General features: G+C 36.1%; 1 protein-coding gene across 3 annotated transcripts in view; it reads left to right on the top strand.

Moving 5' to 3' along the window:
* Nucleotides 1-780: 780 nt before the first annotated feature.
* The window catches only part of PPP1R1C (protein phosphatase 1 regulatory inhibitor subunit 1C), a 118219-nt gene continuing 95648 nt past the window's right edge, over nt 781-23351 (top strand). For all 3 annotated transcript variants that reach the window (XR_012000346.1, XM_072752102.1, XM_026018400.2), the window contains exons 1-2: nt 781-1245; nt 2981-3041. Coding sequence is in view for 2 of the 3 variants with exons in the window: in XM_072752102.1 (XP_072608203.1) it covers nt 1165-1245; nt 2981-3041 (142 nt within the window). In the remaining variant the exon portion in view is untranslated. The remainder of the gene's footprint in view (nt 1246-2980; nt 3042-23351) is intronic.

Here is a 23351-nt window from a genome sequence, read left to right on the forward strand (position 1 = left end):
TCAGGCTACTGTCTGCCTCTACCTTCCCCACAGCCAGTATGACCATCTTCCTCTATCATTCTGGAGAAAACCCCTTCTATGCTTTTTTTTTTCCAAGTCCTTTTCTGTACACATATCCCCACTATTGACAATAAAGCACAATGTGAGGTTTCACTAATGTTTTCTAGTCACTTCTGTTTTCTTCCAAATCAGAGAATATAGCTGGCTCCACCAGGAAATGAAACAGAGGTCATTATTGCAGCAGTGACTTTCAAGCTGTTTGCTAAATTTAGCTGTCCAATACTTTCCGCTCTAATGATAACTGTGAACTACAATTATAGAATGCTGGAACAGAACAGGAGCTTAAAGGTCACCAAGTCCAATCCCATCGTTTTTCTAATGGAGGTACGGGGGCCTAGACGTAGGCTGTGATTTGCTTGTGAATGGTAGAAGTGGAACTTGAATTAAAATCTGCTCAGTCTAGGGCAGTGGTATCCTTACTATGCCACAGATACTCTGCTTCCCCTGGTCAGTCTTACCTAACCAGATCTCATAGCATAAATATAGCTGATATTATTGGGTGTGGCTTACCTTCTGTGGCCATTCATCAATTTGGTGGCTGAATGCAAAATGGCACAGGTGTCTGACTTACAAGTTACTACAAGAGAAATGAAATGATTTCATACCCAAACCCTGCCCCCAATTCTAAAAACTTCCTGCTTTATGTTCATCAATAATGAATGGCCCATCCCTGCAATACTCAGAGGGAGCTTACATTGCACTTTTGAGCAGCCGGTTAGTAATGTACAGTGGATAGAGCCTTTCTTTCAAATCCCAGGGCAGCGGGTCCTTCAAGGCTAGCATTGCATTTTCAATTAGCTGCTGAGTGAATGCTTGGCATGTGTATTAGTGAAGAAGCACACAATTAGCTTATTGTTCCTTTCTGTATTGTGCTGAGAGGTTCTAAGAGATTGGTGGGGGAACAGGCAAGCCAGGCATCACTGTGGAGTTGAAGAAGGGATTTACCCATACCTCGGCATCTTCACTTGCTCGCTCTGGAATTACAGCTATTTATTACGAAGTGCCCTGTGTGGCTGGGCGGAGTGTGCCTGAGGATACACATCCCAGACACCACCTGGGGTTAGTCTTTCTGAGCGCTTCCCGTCTCTAATTCTCGTCATTATCATGGAGCCCAACAGTCCTAAAAAGATACAATTTGCTGTGCCTTTATTCCAGAGTCAGATTGCACCTGAAGCAGCAGAGCAGGTAAGTGGACTTGGGTGGGGACCAGGTCCTGTATATAAGGTAATATATAAGGCCCTGGATATAAGCTTTCATTGAAAGCTTCTCTACCTCTTGAATTTGTTAAACTTTGTGACTCTCCAGGATATGTGAATGAGAAATAAGCTGGTTTCCATATGGCACTTGTATTTGAGTTGCACTGGGGGACCTACTGGCTAAAATGCAGCCCTTCATGTGATAAAATATTAGCACTCATTAGGGAAAAAAAATGGTTATATTAGTGATTCAGATTTGGATCTGGAAATGTCTGCTTTTGCTTACTAAATTAACAAGTTCAACATTTAGAGAAACAAACAATTATCAGAATTAGCAACCTTTTATTTCATTATTTATAAAATAGATTCATTTAACAATGAAAGCATTAAACCTTGGAATAATTTCAGATTATTGGGTTAATATTTTTAATGTTTTTCATCATATATTCAAAGCAGTAATTATAAATGTAGCTAATATATGACAGGATTTGTAGATGGTATGTATAATTTTAAAGACATTTTTTCAGATATTAAAATAGTATTAAATACCTCTTGGATTCCTTTTCTATGTCTAATATATCTATATAACTATATTTCTGTACTTTTGTCTCTCTTTTTCATCTAAGATTGGTTTACATCTGTATCACCTTTCATATTCAGATTTACTTAGAGTCTTGATGCAATAGAACCACTTAAAGACCATTTGTGGTAAAATACAACAGTTGGGAGGCAAAAGCAGAAAAAAATTTATGGGATCTTCAATCTAACTCATTAATTTTTACAACCTAAATTATCCTTGAACACTTTTCCAAATATTTTATACAACATCTTAAGAATAATTACTGAAACTAAGATTCATACCTTTCTAGGATGTTTTGATAATCTGAAACAGATCCTCCCAGACTCAGGCCAGACAAACATAACCTTGAACATGTATCTGTATTGAATGGGACATTGGTTCTGTCCTAGACAAAATGTCATTGGCAAATTTTATCCTCTATCCTACTGACTTATATTTTAAGAACTTACCTATATGTTTAGGAAATAAAGAACACTTTAGAAAGTCTAATCATAATATGCTCCTGTAACTCTTAAAATAAGGAAAGAATCCACAGCAAACCTATTAGTTTTAAATGAATTACTCTCATAAAATCCATACTCATTCCTTCTTTGTCCTAAATATCTTATTAGAAAATAAGAAAACCTTATAATATTAATAAAAATGAAGAACTCTTGTTATTAAATTTAACCTGCTAGAAATTTAAGTTTTCTAAGCTTCTCTTAACCTATTTAGAAAAAGGATAACGGATCTTGAAAGCATCATTATGGGACTCCAAGAGGGCCATTAAAATTAGCAAGTCATCCTTGTACCTACACTGCATATTATTTCAGTGGCATCATTTGATTATATACAACTATTTCTTGTAGTTGTACAAGAAATAAAACTTGTATTTGGCTTTTTTGGTCCTAGAAGGCGATACTAATATCTGAAAATACAGCTTTTTTGGTCCTAGAAGGCGATACTAATATCTGAAAGTTCTACTCCCTGGCTTTCTGTAATTCAAAATAGTGAACACCTACTGTACGCTCTCCAGAAATTTGCCTGTTTTTTTTTTTTTTTTATGTTGGGAAAAGATGAGGATGGAACAGCTTTGCAAGCTGTAGAGTAACTGGGGGGAATGTCTGACTCTCACTGACCTTAGCTGGGGCTTTGTTGTTCACAGATAAGAAAAAGAAGACCTACACCAGCATCGCTTGTGATTCTCAATGAACATAATCCCCCAGGTAAAGAAGCATGATGTCTTTGCACTGATGGAACAGAATAGAATTGTTTGAAGAGCATCAAAGAGTATGTCATTGCCAAAAGATTTAAATTTAGGATTTCAGTCAGTCATAATTTAACATGCTAGTCTATAAAAATGCGTCATAAACAAAATCAGAAATAAATATAGAAACTGTCTCAGTCAACAGCCTGCTTTCCTCTAGAATGGGATGACACACTGGTGATGATATAATAAAATGGTTTGTTGTTTGTATAGAGTCTGGTTCAGTGCTTATTAATGAGGCTAGTAGAAAGTTGTTTAATTAGGTTCCGAAGCTCAAATTACAGTCTAAGAGATGCTTGTATCTTTACAGAGTAGGTTTTTTATTTATGAAAGCTTGTCATGGGGCAATGAGCTAGCACTGGCTACAGCTCTGTTGCTGATGTCATGTCTGAAAAATGCAATTGACAAGTAACCAGATCAATTTTCAGCAGTGCCCATCTGAGAGTCCATTCTGAAGGGTTGCATCCATTTGTTGAGGTTTTACTTTCCATTTCCTGTAAAAAGTAAAGCTGCCTTATTCCTGATAAATGACTGTGATCTGCAATACACAAACATTATTTACTTATTGAATGGAGATGATTTTAATCTCACATTTAAGTGCTGTTTCTAGAAATACAAGTAAGACAGCAAAGGTCATGGCATTAATTTGGGCACAGGCAGGACTTGGTGTTGGGTTTTTTATAGGTCTGAACAATGTGGGTGGACAAAAGGAGTTTGAATAATAGAAACATAGTAAGTCTAAATACAAGCTGTAGTGAATGATTTGTTTAAGAATTTCAAGGCAAAGTAGTGTGATTTTTTTTCAGGTTCCTGCAGCAAAAAAATCAAACACTTACATAGCTTCCCTAGTAAAAATGATCTAGAACCATGATGACTGGAGAAATAAACCTAAGGACCAAACAAACAAACAAACAAACAAACAAAAAACAGTAACAAAAAGAATACCACCACACTGAACCAAACCAAACCTAGATACTAATCTTCCCTATCCGTGTGGTTTGGGGTGGGTAAGGGACAACATCTCCAAGTTTTATTTTATCTACAATATAGAGAAAATGTCCATCCTTTCTACTTTACAGAGTTCTTGCAATGATTGAAAGAATTAATGTGAATACTCCTTAAAAACTGTAAAGTGCAACAAATCTTAGGTGTCATTAGCTGATGTATTCTGGAATACAATCTTTGCATGATATTTAGCAGATAACAGGATTGTCATAATCTCACCTGTACTAAATATTTCTGCCAGACCCCAAAATTCCTCATGTTCCAACTATTCTCTGAACATCTGTACTAAACAAAACAAAATAACAGCAACAACAAAAACCTCAAGTGTTAAATTGCTTTTTTAAGCAATTGTTTCTTCCAGCCACAAAAAGCTGCATCTTCTTTAACAAAAATTGCATTCAGCTCTAAACCCTGGTAAACTAAATAAAACTCTTCAATTTTACTGAATCTCCCCAGGAAGTAACTGCCTGTTCTTGGAATCACCCGTCATTAATGCTGTTTAAAATTCAAATCTCTGAAAAAAACTTTACTTTGAATTAATGTAGCAAAGAATATTAAATTTTCCATTATACAGACACAATTAACAAACCCTCCCAATTCATATAATGAGACAGATATCTTATAATCCACTGTTAAATGAATTAAACATAGCTTCTTTTTTTTTTAACCTTTCCTGGAGTTTGCAAGAATAGTCAGTTATAAAGTATCTGAAAGAAAAATTTGCTTTTAGATTCAGAAAAACATATGCATTGTTTATATCTGATAGAGAGGAAGCAGAATAGAAAGATATTTTAACATGTACATCCAGATTGTTTGCTAGTTTATCTGTGCTGGTCTAAACACATAGATGAGGCAGGCATTTGATTGGTAGGACTTCAGGGGCAGCAAAATGTGCCCTCAGTCCTTTTCTATCCAATGGCCCAGAATTCTCAGCAGTAGAAACACTATGGAAACAGACATATAACCTGGATACCTCACCCTTGGGCATAGGGCAACAAACACAATTTAACTCAAAAACAATGGGAAGCAGAACTAAAAATTTTGAATCGAAGTCCTCATGCCTTAAAAAAAATTGATAGCAAAGAGCGTGTCTTTATGGTGGAGAGGGCAGAAACTAGGTTTGCTTCTCAAGTGCCAGAAGGCAGTAAAAAGACACGTGAAACCTGACCATGTAAAGGTAGAAAAGCACAGAAGACAAATTTCAACTTTTTCAAATATTTTCTGGGGCTAGCGGTGTGAGTGACCTTGTAGCAAACTGCTTATTTTTCTGTATTTTCAGTTCATCTTCTGACTAAGGGCCTATTTATGATGAGCTCTCTGAGGCTATACAGTAGAGCTTCACTGTCTATTCTTACATTGTGTGCTGTTCGCTTTTACTCTTATATAATCTATAGTTAACCGGCTTGGTTTGTCTATTTTTATTTAGTGTAATACATACAAATCCTATTGAGAAATAAATGGCAATGTCAATTTCTTCAATTTACTTCAAATATCTAGATTTACTTAAACATTATTTGTCTGTAAGTAAACTTAGGAGAAGATTTTATATTTGGCTACCAGTATTAGAAATCTAGAATTGAAAAGAACTTCAGAAAATACCTAATCTAACCACATATCTTTGTAAAAGATACAAAAATCAACCCAAGTCCCTGAGACTTGCTCCATTTTGTATACCTCAAAGAAGATTCCATAATTACCCCTACTTTTCAATTCTTGATCCAATAATTTTAGATGTTAGAAAATAGTTTTATCGAACTTGAGTAATACTCCCACTTTATTATAAAATAACTGCTTGTTTACTCTCTCCAATAAAAGTTTATTTACTCACCTCTCCAAATACAAAAAAAGAATTCTTTATTATTTTCTTTCTAAACTGAATACTCCTAGTCCCTATGAGAGCCTTCATGAACTCTATCCAAATTTTCCTTGTCTCTTGGCCTTTAGAACCCAGAACTGGACATGGTATTTTCAAAAGAAGCCATCCTACACCTTCTGAATATTACAGTTTGTGGCATTCATTCTCTTCCACGTACTTTAAGCAGAAACAATATGGTTACGATTAAATTTAGTGAACCTGACTGATGCCTATTATGCATGAGTGAACTCTAAGAGGCCTGGAGCTTAGTAAAGGTTTGGGTAGGTACTCAGAAGAGTTTTGGCATCATTTAAAAGTTTATTGTACATCTAAAAAGTGGGACCAGAAATACAAAGTAAAATAGTTTTCTGGGGCTGTTTCTTGAACTTCCTATCACAGCTGAATTTTGGGGAGAATGACTTTCTCTTCGACACTTTTGGCTTTACACATTCTTAGAAATGAGGAATAAGAACAAAGGGATTTTCTCACATAAGTGAGGATCCTAAAAAATTAGTTAATATGAGACATACTAACTAAATACCACATTGCCTCTGCTCAACCTTGAGCCAGTAAGTCTAGTCAGTAAAGAAAACTGGGTTTCCAAATTGATTGGGCTGTTTGACTCCATAGACGGAAAAAGAAGCCACAGTCAATTCTCAATGTTCCATATAAGGTTCTTTTTTGTTTTTTTAAAGATTTTATTTATTTATTCATAACAGGCAGAGACAGAGGCAAAGACACAGGCAGAGGGAGAAGTAGGCTCCCTGTGGGGAGCCCGATGTGGGACTCGATCCCAGGACCCCGGGGTCATGCCCTGAGCCGAAGGCAGACGCTCAATCACTAAGCCACCCAGGCGTCCCATTGCATATGACTTTCTAAATGAGGCTTGCATTTTCGGACCCTGATATTAAGTTAGCTAATGAGGTTTTGGAAGCTCTGGATTGATAACTCTGAGACTTTGAATGACAGCTGGAGAACATTGCTGGACTGAGATTGAGTGGTTCAAAACAGAGGGGCTCCAGGAATTTCCGATGATGGGAGGCTCTGCAGGGTCAACAAAGTTAAAGTGGAGATTTGTTTCCAGTGGTAGGACAGTCATCTGTACACAATCTCTTATCATGGGGCCCTCTATTTTACCAAATTATTTGACTTCTGTAGTCAAAAGGCAACAGGCATCTTGAGTGCAAGCTCCAAGAATCACATTTGGAGGATTTTCCTGGAACCTCAGGACAGGGAAGACATCATGAACTCCATACCTAGAGGTGCCTGTCACCTCCAAGGACCTCCAATAAAATCCACTCAAAATGCACAAAGGACTCACAGTCCATACAGTTTTGTTTCTTTCTCAGTTTTCTTATCTTCTTTGGGAATGTGGCTGTAATTCATTCTGATCCACAGTCCTTGTTGATTATTCAGCATTTGTTTTGCCTTCTCACTATTAATGGCAATATAAATATAAAACAAAGACAAGTTCAATGTTTGAAAATACTTGGGAAGTAACTGGTATTATTTCTAAGGAATTTTCAGAAAATCCTTTTTTTTGGGGATGGCCTGGGTGGCTCAGCGGTTGAGCATCTACCTGCAGCTCAGGTTGTGACCCAGAGTCCCAGGATTGAGTCTCACCTCGGGCTCCCTGGAGGGAGCCTGCTTCTCACTCTGCCTATGTCTCTGCCTCTCTCTCTGTGTGTGTGTGTGTCATGAATAAATATATAAAATCTTTTTAAAAAGCCATTTTTTCCTCTTCAGATTTATTTCTATGAGTTATTAAATACCAAACCATGCTGAATGATTTAAAGACAAGTGACACATGTGGCTTTCAGAGATTCATGTACTGCACAACTGATTGAATTATTTTTCCATAAATACTCAATCTGTGCAGCCAAGTAGTCCATTCAGTCAGAATAACCATGAGCCAAAGATGAGATTCTAATTCTCAGTAATGTCAAGGTTTGCTATACTGTAAGTATTGAGAGGGACTAGCATAAGCTTCAAATTAAATGAAAGAAAAACATGAAAGGGCAAATCATAAAACTATAAAACAGTTCTTGAGTTCAGCAAAATTACTACTTTTGCTCATTTTGAATAATAATAGATAATTGCTTACTTTTTATGTTGATTTTAATTAGAAATAACTTAGTGAAATACGACAAAACGATGGTAGGAGTCAATTTACTTCATTTTTCTTGTCCTCTGCCTACTATTTTCATCAGCAGATGAAAATAACTCTAAGGTACTTTTGCATGATGTGGAGAGGCAGTGCTGGTAGCACGTAAAGCACTGGCTTTGGAGTAAGAGGTGGGTTTGAATCTCAGCTTTGCCAGTTACGGGTGGTGAGACACTGTGTGTGTAGTTTGCCTCTATCATACGGGGGACACTGAGGTGTGAGAAAATGCATAGCACAGTGCCTGCAACCAGGTAGGTTCTGAAGACATGAGACCTCCTGCATGATTATACCCAAGCCGAGAAATGCTGTGTTCTTCTAAAACCTATATTTCTTATCAGAAGATGGCCCAGCTCCTTTGCTATTCTGACTGTGGTGCCAGACCTGTCAGTGTCCTCAAGAGATAGAGGAGGTTCTTGATAAGAGAGAAGATGTATCATATCTCCTAATTCATCAGGATAAGAATACACAATCATGGAATTGTTATGTATCTTATACTGTGATACTTGTCCAACTGAGTGTGTCTTGCTTATCAATAAAATTTCCATAAAATAAAGTCCCTTAGAATTTTCCTTTAAAAAAAAAGCAAGCTACTGGGACACCTGGGCGGCTCAGTCGGTGAAACATTCGAAACATTCGGCTCTTCATTTCGGCTCAGGTCATGATCTCAGGGTCATGGGTTAGAGCACTGCGATGGGCTTAGTGAAAAGTCTGCTTGTCCCTCTCCCTCTGCTCCTCCCCAGCTTGCTTGCTCTCTCTCTCTCTCTCAAATAAATAAATAATTTTAAAAAGCAAGCTACCGATGTCTATAAAATTACAAAAAGCAATAGAGATCTTTGTAGCAGATCTGTATTTGACCAAAAATGAAATCCATATTCGAATAGTATGTGCACAGGAAGAAGGTTGATTATTGACTATAAAAATCTTGTAGAGTAGGTGCCTGGGTGGCTCAGTCGGTTAAGCATCTGCCTTCAGCTCAGGTCATGATCTCAGGGTCCTGGGATTGAACCCCCACGTCAGGCTTCGTCTCAGTGGGGAGCCTGCTTCTCCCTCTCCTCCCTGCTTGTGTTCTCTTGCTATCTCTGTCTCTGTCTCTCTCTCAAATAAAGAAATAAAATCTTTAAAACAATCTTTTAGGGATATCTATCAAACACTCATTTAATTTCACACTTTTATCTCCACTCCATCTGTCCTCACTTCCTTCCATACACCATCCCTGCACCATGTTTTGGCTAAGCTTTCTTTTCTGGTTCCTTCTTTTAGTTCTTCTGCCAGATCTTAAGGCTTAGTCTAGACAGGGTCATTTGTGTAAATCAGTCTCCATTTTTCCCACCAATTTAAATTGCAGCCCAAAACTCACTTAAATCTCAAAAATTTTCCCTGACTAGTTTCATCCATTGTCTGGCTTCTTTATTCCAATAGTCATCCCACTTCCAACTCTTGAAGCTATTTATCAGTTTATATATCCAATACAATTCAGTAAGTATTTATTGAGTCCTTGTTCTAAATCCTCCAGGAATGTGTGATTTAAATAGTAGGGGATAATACGTGTACATGAACCAGGATACAAATGTAAATGACAGAAATCCCAACTGCTCAGACCATGGTAAGATTAATTCTGGCCAAGACATAGAAGAACTTATTTCACATGTTCCCTCATCTATAAAACATTTAAGTGACTTATTTTGATCTTAGGGCTTTAAGTTTTTAAGGATTAGGGCTGAGCTAAAATTTTACTATTTATTCCAAACTAGTACAGTGAATACCTAGTTGAGTAGATGTTAGATGCCCATAAGCTATTAAATTGAAATGGATAGGGACGCCTGGGTGGTTCAGTGTTTGAGCATCTGCCTTCGGCTCAGGGCATGATCCCAGATCCTGGGATCTAGTCCCACATCGGGCTCCTTGTGAGGACCTAACTTCTCCCTCTGCCTATGTCTCTGCCTCTGTCTCTGTGTCTCTCATGAATAAATAAATAAAATCTCTTAAAAATAAATAAATAAATAAATAAATAAATAAAAAGATCCTCAAATCCAATGGCAATTCATCAAACTCTTTGAGTATTTACTCTGATTAGGAAACAGTGTTAGCTGTTCTAGGAAATAAAATAGATAAGTCACTATCTCTGCCCTCATGGAGAAACCTACCTGAGATATTTATAATTTAATACATGTTTATTGAGAATTTGTCACAACAGAATGTGACAGATATATAAAATATATTTATATTCAGTATAGAAATGTCAGTACAGAAATGTCTATTGCTGGACATTTTGGGAAATCTGATATATTATAGAGTACAGTACAAAGACTAGGTGGCTTGACAAATGGCAACTATTATTTTGGGGAGGCAGGCACATAGCACTTAGGAGTAGAGACGCTGGAATCATTCAGGTCTAGATATAGGTCTCGGATGGTTGCTTACTGCCTATAACGTTTATCCAAGGAAAGTGGCTTATCCTCCCAAGGCCTATTAAATGAGGAAGCCGGGTTCAAGTGCCTCTGAAATGCATGTTTCTTTTTTTTAATACTATCAATTTTCAGTAAATGCAAAATATATTCATTAAAGAAGGCTATTCTGAGACCATTGAACAAGTAGATGTGCATTTTTTGTCTGCAGAATAATACACATGTACCATATCATTATCAGTTGTTATGGAGAGTTTAAGGGCACATTCTGTCTCAAATTTAAGACTGAAAAAGTTACTAATGGCTCTTTCTAATTGTTTCTAGTTCATAGCCATATTTAAGGCAGATAGTAAATTAGTGGTACTTGGCAACCTCTAATAAAAACTCTAGCTAAGCTGTATAATGAATGGAGAGGAGTTATTTCCATGTTTCCTTACCTTAGAATTGCTCAAGAACAAGCTTCAAGCTTTGGGATTTTTTTTTTTCTCCCTTTCTCCCACCATTTTCTCTCTTGAATTTGACCAAGCAGTGACCTGACACTGTTCCAGCAATTCCAGACACAATTTGGTAGCAGAGTTTACCAGGGAATTAAACCGAAATGCCCCAGGGTCTCAGGCAGGTGACACAGAGAAGTACGGGGCTCCGTGTGGGACATTGTGATGGAGGATGCAAGCTCCATTCAAGTCTTTCAAATGAAACAAACATACAAAACAAGAAAGAAAAAGAAAGAAAGAAAGAAAGAAAGAAAGAAAGAAAGAAAGAAAGAAAGAAAGACCACTGTGAGGGATGGAGGTGCCCAAGTGGGCAGCTTCCCTACTACCTCAAGTTGTACCTTCCAAAGTTATTATGGTTACTATACTCTACCTTCTTTTTTTTTTAATAAATTAATTTTTTGTTGGTGTTCAATTTACCAACATACAGAATAACACCCAGTGCTCATCCCATCAAGTGTCCCCCTCAGTGCCCGTCCATTCACCCCCACCCCCCGCCCTCCTCCCCCTCCACCACCCCTAGTTCATTTCCCAGAGTTAGGAGTCTCATGTTCTGTCTCCCTTTCTGATATTTCCCACACATTTCCTCTCCCTTCCCTTCTATTCCCTTTCACTATTATTTATATTCACCAAATGAATGAGAACATACACTGTCCTTCTAAACTGCAAGTACTTGACTAGACATAGCACGTTCTTCCCAACACTAGAAAAGCAGTCTGCCTGGAGCTCAGAAGGGACCTGTGAAAACCTGAGGGAGAGGGATGTCCTGAGGCCGATGTCCCAGCTGCAGAGCAGACTCCTGAGAATTCATCTCCACTCCCAGTCCGAATGCTGCCACTGTCTCCTCCACACCCTGCCCCCTTCCAATCTTCCCCAGTATTTCAGGGGCCCCTGGCACATGCTGAAAAATGTGACATCCATATCTGTGAGCCTTCCTTAGGCTGTGAGTAAAAGATTATCTTTGATTTAACTCAATGGCTTTGTATCACTCAGAGTAATTTGATATAATGACAATTACAGCGCTTAACAAAGCTAATAGGTGAAATAAATTGCCAAAATCTGCATCATCAAAGGGAGATATATTGACAGTCTGGTTAGAATACAATTACAGTTTGACCTTGGCAATAATGCTGGGGAAAAAGTCCTGTGTAAAATGAGAAAAGCTAGGAAATTTGTTCCCTTCCTTCCTCCCCCCTCCTTTTCTTCCTCCCTCCTTCGCTCCCTCTTTCTTTCTTTCCATTCTCTGGGAGCAATTTTCTAGCATTATAGGAAACAATTTTCAAAATCATACTCTTTACAAATAAATACATACTGACACAAAGTGCACAAATGAAGATTGAGAACAACAGTTATTTTGGAATTCAATTTTTAGAATAATTTGACTCAAATAATTTGCTTCAATGCAACATCATTTTATGCTTTTTTTTCCTACCTGACAGAACTATCAGAAAACATATACACAGATCTACATGTTCACATGTATACTCATATATAAGTCAAGTACCCAGCTTTGTGTACAAATATCACAGGCAATTTATCCATGTAATGAAATCAACCTCCACTAAATGACCTGACTTACAAAAAGGCTAGGACCTACCAAAGTATCTAGAAAAGCTTTGTGAACTCAGCTTATAAATGGAATAAAAATAATAATTTATTTGAACTTCTAACCCTTTAAACTTAAAATCAACAGATCAAAAACTAATCACAAAGTTTGAAAAACTATGAATAAAAAACATTCAGAGACACCTGGGTGGCTCAGTGGTTGAGCATCTGCCTTAGGCCCAGGGCATGATCCTAGAGTCCAGGGATCGAGTCCCACATTGGGCTCCCTCCATGGAGCCTGCTTCTCCCTCTGCCTGTGTCTCTGCCCCTCTCTGTGTCTTTCATGAATAAATAAAATGTTTAAAAAAATAAAAAAATAAAAAACATTGAAATTATTGAATTTAAGTGATGAGATTTACTATTTTTAAATCAAAAGAGCATTTAAAAATATATTTACTAAATATTAATTGGTTTAAGACTATCTTTCTCACTTGAGTAGATTTTGTATTTCCATTTTCATAATTCATGAATACAAATAATATAACTAGATATAAAAAGTGAGCTCATCCTGAGACCACCTGATAGTTAATGTCTAACCAAAATGTGTCATCCACATTGTTTAAAATCAACATTTAAACTCTTAACCTCTGATTATATTAATTACATTAACAGTATCCTCATTCTTCTACTCGCTGAACCACACAAACTTGGAATCACCTTTGACACCTCTCTCTCCCCCTTAGCTCCCTAAATCTATCAACGGTTTTTCTGCTGATTCTATTGAATAGGTTGACTCTATCTCTCTATGTTTTCATTGCTTTTGTCTAGGACATTTATTGCTTTATTCCAAAATCATATAGTAACTTCCAAACTGCTTTTCCATGACGTTAACACTGGTAGGGAGTTTGTGTACAGTTGAGCCCTAATGTTAAAATCAGTGAACATGGCGTGACTTAGAATCAAAACATGGCATGAGTGGGAACTGCTGTCTTGGTTTCCAATTCCATGAAGCCCGGAGCACAGTAACTGCAACACTGGTTGTACTGCTGGAATCAAGTGAGATGATGTATGCTAGCAACACTATTGATGGTAGATTTGTTTTTTTCTCCACTCTGGTATGTGTGAGAGACTTTGGCAGACCTAATTATATAATGCGTGATTGGCTAAGACGGCTTTACTTTTCCATAACTGATTTGTTATAAGCTGTAATTTGTATCCTATACTTTACCTGTTCAAGCTCTTAATTAGCTATGATAAGACATATGAGGTCTTCTCATGAGGAGCTCATAAATTTAATCATAATCTGCACATCATTCCTGTTTCTTGATTTAAGTAGGAATCTTTATTACCTAAATTGTTGATAACTGTACTAAAGCTGAGATTTAGTTAAAAGGAAAGAAATACACAGAGAAAATGACAATAATTGTATTAGATTATGGTTAAAATTATTGCTTTATACTTTCTTTTCTATTGCCTCATTTATTTTTAGGTGAGGGCTCTAAAACTGAATACAGGAAACTTGTTCCTTTGCCATAGGTACCTTCCTACTGAAAATAACTTTTCCATATGTGCAGGAATTTCAGATTAAGCAGGACAGACTCAGGCTGGATTTACTGTCCAAGCTACTCTAAGGATTATCCACTTTCCCTTCATCCTAAGGATCCTAAGCACGCCCACCTGCCCCCCATGATTAAAAGGTTTTCAAGAAATGAGGCCAGAGACCCACTCAGCATCACATTTTAGTGAAGTAAAATGTCATGAATGATTGAGCTAAAATGGCTCATCTCAAATTCCGCTACAGGTCATTTAACTTGGTGAATAGCCCAGATTTCCTTCTTTAGTCATCCAATGAAGGGCATCTTTTTGCTTAAGTTCTTGGAGATGACCAAAGACATTTTCATACACTAGTGCTGTGGTTCATAGCCACCACTAGAACCAAGGCAAAAATTAGCTGTACTGTTTATATGGACACTTACAGTATAAGAAATATATTCAAGTATATTTTGATGTATATTTAGGACATAAAAGACAAAAAAAAAAACCCTTCAAAGCTACAAAAAAATCAAAAACCATATAAACTCAAAGGCAGAGGCACCTGAGTGGCACAATCAATTGGGCAGCCAACTCTTTGTTTGGCTTGTGTTATGGTCTAGGGGTGGTGGGATCACCTAGCTCAGGCTCTGCGCTCATGGAGGAGTCTACTTAGGATTCTCCTCCTCTGCCCCTCCTCTTGCTCATGCTCTCTCTCTCTAATAAATAAATAAAATAAACCAACCAATCAATCAATCTCAAAGGCAAATTTAAAGAGGTTTATATAGTAATGTATCTTCCTTTTGGTAGTTTTGTAGTTTGAAAATATAATTTTCACCTGTAATATTTATGCTCAACAACTCTGTGAGATAAATATTACAACCTTCATTTTACAGAAGGAAGGTGATAGGTGAGCTGTCAAGTTTAAAGAAGCTAATAAGTTAGTAGATCTGAAATTTATACATAGGTATCTACCCAAGGTCAATGCACTTTTAACTACATTAATAACATTTTCTTTCTACAAATAAGTAATATATTCTTGCTATTTTATTTCTGTCTTCCTCATGAAAGTAACTATAAGCAAATTCCTCACTGTAGCTTGGCCAAGTGAAATTGTTTATTTATATTTATTTATTTTAGAAAGGGAGAGTGCGAGCAGGGTGAGGGGCATAGGGAGAGAATCTAAAGCAGACTCCCTGCTGAGTGCAGAGCCTGACACAGGGCTTGATCTTCCGACCCTGAGATCCTGACCTGAGCCAAAATCCAGAGTTGGACACTTAACCAACAGAGTCACCAGATGCCCCCAAGTGAGATTCTCTTTGATATAATGCCAGAATGTACTTCTTTCTCTCTCAATGCAAATGGGTTAAATTTTATAGTTGTAATTCTACACCTTTTTCTTTTTCTTTTCTTTGATAATTTTTATTATATAAGCAAAAAGACAACCAAATAAGAAAATAAATCTCACCCATTTTTCCATTCTTAGTTAGATGTTGTTATTCATTCATGATTCTGCTTGCCTACTTATATGCTCACACTTATTTAAAAAGTCTTAATTCAAAAAATTATTTGGAAGCTAACATTTACACCTGGATTCTAGTTGACTTTGAACATGACTGATTTGTACACATACATGGATGTCATCTTCCCTTCCTATCTACTATAGTTTTTCTTATCCCCCTAGGGTAAGATCAAATCCCCCTTCTTCCATGAAACCTTCATTAGCCACTCCAGCTAGAAGGCTTTATTCCAGTAAAAATAGCAAGTCAGTGAGTGGATCCATTAATTCATTTGTTCTAAATGATTGTTGATGACTTTGTCACCTAGTATTGCCCTCAAGGAATGGATTATAGAAATAATCAACTTTAATCTGAGTCAGAAAAAAGAAAGATTGGGAGCACCGAGGTGGCTCAGTCGGATAATCATCTGCCTTCAGTTCAGGTCATGATCTCAGGGTCCTGGGATGAAGTCCCACATCAAACTCTCTGCTCAGCGAGGGGTATGCTTCTCCCTGTCACTCTCCCTCTGTAGTTTCCCTCTCTCTCTCTATCTCAAATAACTAAATCTTTAAAAAAGAAAAAAGAAAAAGAAAGATTGGGTCACAAGTTCCTTCCATGTGTTATCAGGCTTTAGTTGAGTCCTTTTTGGGTAACAGTTGCTGCAGAATAGTGTTTTAAGGATCTGAGAAAGTAAATTTTAGTAGTAAATAACTAGAGCTGGTTGTTTCATTATTTTCATATAGAAATGCTCTGAATTAAGCACTATAGGCAACTAGTGACTGCAATACACTGATAATTTTGTGTAATAATAATAATTTGGGGACTTGTTATGTTTTACAGGACAATTTAAAGCCTGAGTATGTTTTGTCTGATGACCAATTTTATTCTTTTGCTGTCTTTAAATTATTGAAACTGATTTTAAAATGTCAGTAAAATGGTGATGGTGGAAAACTGAATACATAATCAGTTTGGCTGCTTTCTTACAAGAGTATGGGAGTTCAAGAGTTCAGTTCAATACCATCAAATAGGAGCACTGAAAGGTTATATACTTTTCTTCTATGTTAAGTCCATAAATAAGGGATGGATTTTCTTTTCATTTCCTTTGAATTGTGAAATAAACATTTTACCTAGTAATTCCTCTTCAACTCTTTTTTTAAATGATAAGCTACCAGCAAAGAGTTAGCAACCTGTAGTCAATACTGAAAATCAAACAGTCCATTACTTATCAAAAGCATTTGAAATTACACAATTTTACCTAAAAAATCCATGTGATTGATTTATGTGTAAGATTTCTATGTAAGTGGAACTTAATGACGGCAAGAAAAATAATTTTGGAATGAATCTTTCATCTTATTCTTCCTTTCCCTCACTTTTTACACAAGGAAACCATTGAAACAATTTACTTTGGCCCCAGTGAATTATTTGCAAGCATATCTATACATAGCTTCACATTACAACATTCCAGCTGCTTTACTATTTTCTAACTGAGTCAGATAAGATTGTATTCTATGTATTTCTGTTATCTGGGTACTTATTAACATGTCTATCATTACGGGCACACTGCTAGTATAATACATAAAAATGAGTTCATTGTAGGCATCAGCTCCATTTCCCATTTCTAACTTAGCTTGACATTCTTCTTGGCAATTTTTCCAGACATACCACAACTCACTTTCTACTGAGATTCTTTTTTTCCCTTTTAAGTTTTTCTGTGCAGTAGCAAGAACTTTGAATTGCTCTCATTGCCTTTAGATCTATAGGCCTACATTTCACTTCAGTAAAAAAATCTGAAAAGCTTTAGCATCAAGCTCCTTAGTTGTAAAAGAAACCTGAAATTCTGATGTAAATTAAGAAGAAATAAAATTTCTTACTGACTTCCTACTTCAAATTTTACAGACTAACGAATATATGCAAACTGAAAACAACACAAAAGAAAAAATAAAAGCAACTTAAAACATACTTTATACAGAAGTCATCAAATTTATATCTTATCAATAATGTAGTAAGATTTCTTAAAACAGAATACTCAGATTTTATTTTTTATTAATAGCTTTAATTTAATTATTTGATTAAAAAATGACTAAGAAAGCACTGAATGTTTCAAAACTGAAAAATAAAATTATTGGCATTTAAGTTTGTTCATTAATACCCTTCATTATCTACAGTGATTTACATGCTTTAAACACTTCAAATCCAAATTACAAATACAGTAGCATCCATACTAATTTCCACCAAGCATTTGATAGTAGGAAGCACATGTGAAAAAAAGATGTGTTTATAAGTTGATCCTAAATATCTGTACATCATAATTCTCACTTTCTTCTTCTATAACTTATAGAATTATTCAATGCAGAGCCATGGTGAAACCAAAAACGAAAAACAAAACCCAAAAAACTGCCATCAACCATCCTGTTGATGGTTAACTCAGGATTGGTCTATATTTTCTCCCAGAAGCCAAGCAAATAGCAAAGAGCTTCCTTTGGTGAAGAATGGTGGTGGTTAATAACACGACAACTATGGTTGACCCTTGAACAACCATAGATTTGAACTATTTGGGTCTGCTTATACGTGGATATATATTTTTTATAAATACAGTACAGAACTATAAATGTATTTTCTCTTCCTTAAGATTTTCTTAGTGACGTTTTCTGGTCTTTAACTTACTTTATTGTAAGATTTGCTTCTAGTGCATTTTCCAAATAAGGACTTTTTTAACAGAGAATGACTTTGAGAATACTTACATACAGCTGCATTTTTAGCACCTACAGCTGAAAATAACACACAATGACAAAAAGCTACAATAAAATCAGTAATGCTTGAAAATGCCATATTTTATAAGTGCAGCAGTATCTCCACTCAACTGAAAAGTAATTGCAGGTGCCCGCACAAAACCAAATACTTATAATTCACTGACCACATGCAGAGTACATAAGATTTCACAGACTACTTGTCATTGTGATAGAAATGCCCTCTGCAGAAAGTGAAATACAAGTCAGACAGCTTTGCTGAATTCAATCAGAAGTCACAAATATGGAGATCAGCTGTCACAGGGGACAGTTTGGAAAAGCAAAAATTCAGAAAAGAAGAAAGTCATAAATTGATTAACAAAAGTTAAGCATCATGGTTTACATGTTGTGTTGTCAGTAAGGCTTCCAAGTCAACAGTAGGCTATGAGTAATTAAGTTCTGGGTGAGTCAAAAGTTATACGCGGATTTTCAACTGCATGAACAGTTGGCATACCCAACTTCGACACTGTTCAAGGATCAACTGTTACCAACACGACTGAAATTTTAAAAAGAACACCTAAATTGTTAAAATTTTAAACTATTGTGATAAAAGCATATGTAATTTGCACTTATATTTGAGATGTACTCTATATATCCTCATCTTTTCCCAATAATACTCCTTTATTTCACTGCCTTTGCTCACTTTTTGCTCCTTATAGAATAATATTTAGATTCCTTATCCTAATATCCAAGATCCTTGACAGTCTGGATCAAGCCAAATTCTCCAACTCCATTTTATTTTTAACCTGCATCTCTGGTCAAACAGGCTACTTGCTTGTCCTCTAACCATTTCCAACTGAAATCTTTGAATGGAACGTCTTTCCTATTTAGAATGCCCTTACCATGACTCTATTTTACCAAATACCTGCAGTTTTTAATATCTATATTTCATTTCACTCGTTTCTAGAAACAGATATTTATCAGAAATATGTCTTCTAGCAGATCAGAGCTGAAAAAAATACTGTTATGTAGAGCACAGTTTGGTAGTGGCTTACATTCACAAGTTTCCAAACTCCTTTACAGGTGGCGTCTCTAGCCTACCAACTCTACCAAAACCTCTATGATGTTTTTCAAATTGCCTCTTTGTGTGTGTGTGTGTGTGTGTGTGTGTGTGTGAAAATGAACCTTATCAGTTGGAGTTGACATAAGTGTAAATAATAATTGAAAAAAAGGAATGCTCAATAGCCACCCTACCATCCACTAGAACCATCCTCTTTCATTAATTTTGACAAGCAAAAGAAGCATGCAGTAAAACCGGTAAAAGCCATGGTATTGGTTCTCTTTTGGTCTCAACTCTATGCAGGATTACTTTCTCCAGGGATTCCAAGGGATGATCAGATTCTACTTGACCATTTTCAGTGATGAACAGTTTAGCTCTTTTTGAAGCATCATGTGCTTGAAGCATCATGTTGTGACTGGATAGCTCTAATTGTTAGAAAGTTCTGCCTTATATCTAGTTGAATTATCCTTCTGGAAACTTTCAACTGTTGATCTTGCTGGGTATGTCCTTCGATAAGATCTCAGAAAAAGTGTAATACCTATTCCAACTGAGAACCTCTCATATGGGGACAGTTACCTCCTTTGCCCTCAGTTCTCTCTTCTATAAAACTTTATATTTAGCTTTACACTTATGATATGGCTTTCAGGAATCTTGCAGTTCTGGCCCATGATGATACTCATACTTTTCAGCATAGTACCCACATCTTACTCATTTAACAGTTAGTTATTGCTCATCTACCATTGGCCACATAGTATGCTACATGTAAGGATTCACAATAAAATGTGATGGAGTTTGTGCTAACTGAAATACAGGATACTTTAGAAACACATAGTAAGAGCACCTAACCCAGTCAGTAGGCTTAAGGGGGAAAAAAAAGGTTGTAGGGAAACTTAAAAAAAAAAAAAAAAGGCAGGGAAGACCAACCATTCAAGTCAAAGGGGAAAACAGGGACAAAGTTTCAGAAGTAGGCTGAAGCACTGAAGATTCAAGGTACTGAGAGGAGTACAGTATGATGCAGCAAAGAATGGCATCAAGTGGGGATGGAGACCAAGTAAGCACTGGGGTGGTGATATTGTAAACAATTTTAAGGAGTTATGATTTGGAACCACCAATGGAAGGGCTCACATGCTCAGATTTTATTCTAGAATGGTCTCTGAGGCTGCAAAGAATGGGTATGTGCAAGAAAATCTGAGTGCAGGGAGAGTCAGTGGACTTGAGTAATTGGATGGCAGACAGGCAGGTGGTGATAAAAAAGAAGTTTGCGTAAGGCTGTAGATGCTAGGGCCTTTGGTAAAAAGGCAGAGCACATTTGCAGAGGACTGTAGAAAGGTGATGAGTTCAAGGAACACTTTACTTTAGATATAGTGGATAAAATAAATTAGCTTTCATTCTCTTTCAATATAAAATATGCATAACATTCCTGGAAGTAATACCTCAATAATGGAGCCACTGGTATTAAAAATCAATTTACTAGAGCCTCTTAAGAGTAAGCACAATGTGCTTATAAGAAGGAAATGTTTACCGAGTAATTACTATCTTAATAATGTTGGCAATATACCTACTATAGTCTCAGTATAACTACCTGAAAAACAGTTATTGCTCTTAATCATTAAAAACTCCAATTAGACACATACACCACTAGTCAAGCAATTAAGATTAACTGCTCACATCTACTTATCTGCTCAGTCACTAACATGCTGCCAGACAATCTAGGGGATGGGTATTATTCTCCCTCTGGCAGCTGTTCTATATGCGTGGGCTCCAAGGAATAACTAGTCCTAAATCGTATGACCTCAGTTCAACACATCTACTTAAATTCAAAGTCCAATTAGAACAACATTTCTCATTCTTATCTGATGAGTTTTATGTCCTTCTCATTTTCAGTGTTTAGCAAAATGAGCATGTGTCGCTGAACAAGTTATCTAAATATGGATCTAGGAAGTTTTGAAGATTTGGGAAGTCAGAAGCAGCAAATTGTTTCAATCTGTAACTGATGGCATTTGTTATACTCCATATAAACATACCTATTTTCTGTCATTTGTGTTATTTATTCCATTATTACCTGGTCTCAAGTAAATGCCTGACTACACTATCTACTTTGTCATTCTCTTGTTCTCAGTCCATTCCATCTCAACCTTAGAAAAACTATATATCTAGAAGCATAGTATAATAAAAAAGACATAACCTTTGGAACCAGAAAGGCTTAGGCCTGAATCCCACCTCTGTCACTTCCCAGTTCTCAGGCTTTAAGTAAGTCACCATCATCTTTGAACTTCAGTTTGCTCACATATAACATATAATTAATAATATCTACCTCACAGAGTTGTTTCGAAGATGAAAATGGTTGGCATGCCATCACAGTATTAGAGCCGATAGCAATACGAGTAAACTATTAATATTTTAGTTTGCCGAAGCAAAGAGTATGTGTGCTTTACTTTCCTCAACTGGAAGGCCTACCAATGTAGTCATTGCACTTGTTGGTTGTGTTTTTATGAATTGTGATTTTATGAATTGGGTGGATGAAGCATCACCAAAAACAAAACAAAACAAAACAAAAAAACTGGTTAAAATTAAGGAACTGGCAACTCAAAAATCATGAAAGAGAATTTGGACTAAAATCTATTATTATTGCCTAAGATTTTACTAAACACAATAAAAACAATATTTGAAAGTAAGGCTTTTGTTATAAAAGATCAAAGATATTTACTTTGATCTTCACTGGAACCTTCCAAAGATTCTTTAAAAATATTGTCTTTTAATTTCTTAGAAAATAAGGATTAGATGAGAGAGACTACAAGTGGATTTTAAGTTAATCAGATCTGCACAAATGGTCTAGAGCAATGAAAGAATAAGAATACTTAAAAAAAAAAAAAGTGATCCTTTAGCCAGTTTGTCTATAGCTGCTGGTGACACCCATTTGATTCTTAATATTGAAGGATAAATGTTATTGTTGAATGTGAACAAAACTGCATGGACTAATTCAAAAATTGTCTTTAAAATTTCCTGACATCTTTTATGTCTTTTCTTTTGTTAGTAGTGGCCTTGAGTTTTAAGCAGTTTCTCTTGTAAGGCAGATGTGCTGACACATGCATGTGAGGTCATGTGCCATTATGAGTGAAATACAAAGAAGGTGAAACACAATCTTACACATGAGCCATTGAAATATTTGAGGTATTACCAGAAAAGAAAGAAGATTAAAGTTTTGAGCAATGATCAAAGTCAAAACCATGGGCTGAAAAAATACTGCAATATTAGGATCTGAGCTGGTTAACCGGCTGTTTCAGTGCTTGTTAATGATTTCCAGTGTACTCATCATATTGGTCTTTAAAAAGAGGATGTAGGGTACAAATTTTCTTGTTCAAAGGAATATTTGTTACGTTACTGCCTATCTTATGTTTTATCCACAGAGATTGTTTGCTTTTTGTTACCTTATTTATGCAGCAGCATGGGAACAATTAAAAACAAAAACAAAGCCAATGACTTGTATACTGAGATTCAGGAAATTTAGATATTAATTTCAAGTCTGCCATGATCTACTTATATGAAAGGGTTAATAACTTCATCTCTATCTGTGAAATGAAATGATTTGATGAGATGGTATCTTCTTTCTCTGTATTGAAATTTAACAATTGTATAGTTATTGTCATAATATACATACACACACATACAGAGATTTATCATCTACACAGATATTCTAACACAGTATATACCTGATTGCTTATCATTTTCCATCATCCCATGACTATATTTTGGTTTGTTTATTTTAGAAAATACCAATACCATTAATACCTTACTTACAATTCCTTTAAAATCCTAATGTCATCAAATATCCAATTGAAATTCTGCTCAAAGCCTGAGCATTCATAGAAGAGACCACTTCAACATAGATCCCAAAATATGCCTATATAATGCCTTGTACAGAATTCTATGCTTTTGAGAATAGTGTAATACTGAGTCATATAATGATAAAGTAAAAGAAAACTAGACAA

This window comes from Vulpes vulpes, chromosome 3 (genome assembly GCF_048418805.1).
Source record: "Vulpes vulpes isolate BD-2025 chromosome 3, VulVul3, whole genome shotgun sequence".
NCBI classification, from domain to species: domain Eukaryota; kingdom Metazoa; phylum Chordata; class Mammalia; order Carnivora; family Canidae; genus Vulpes; species Vulpes vulpes.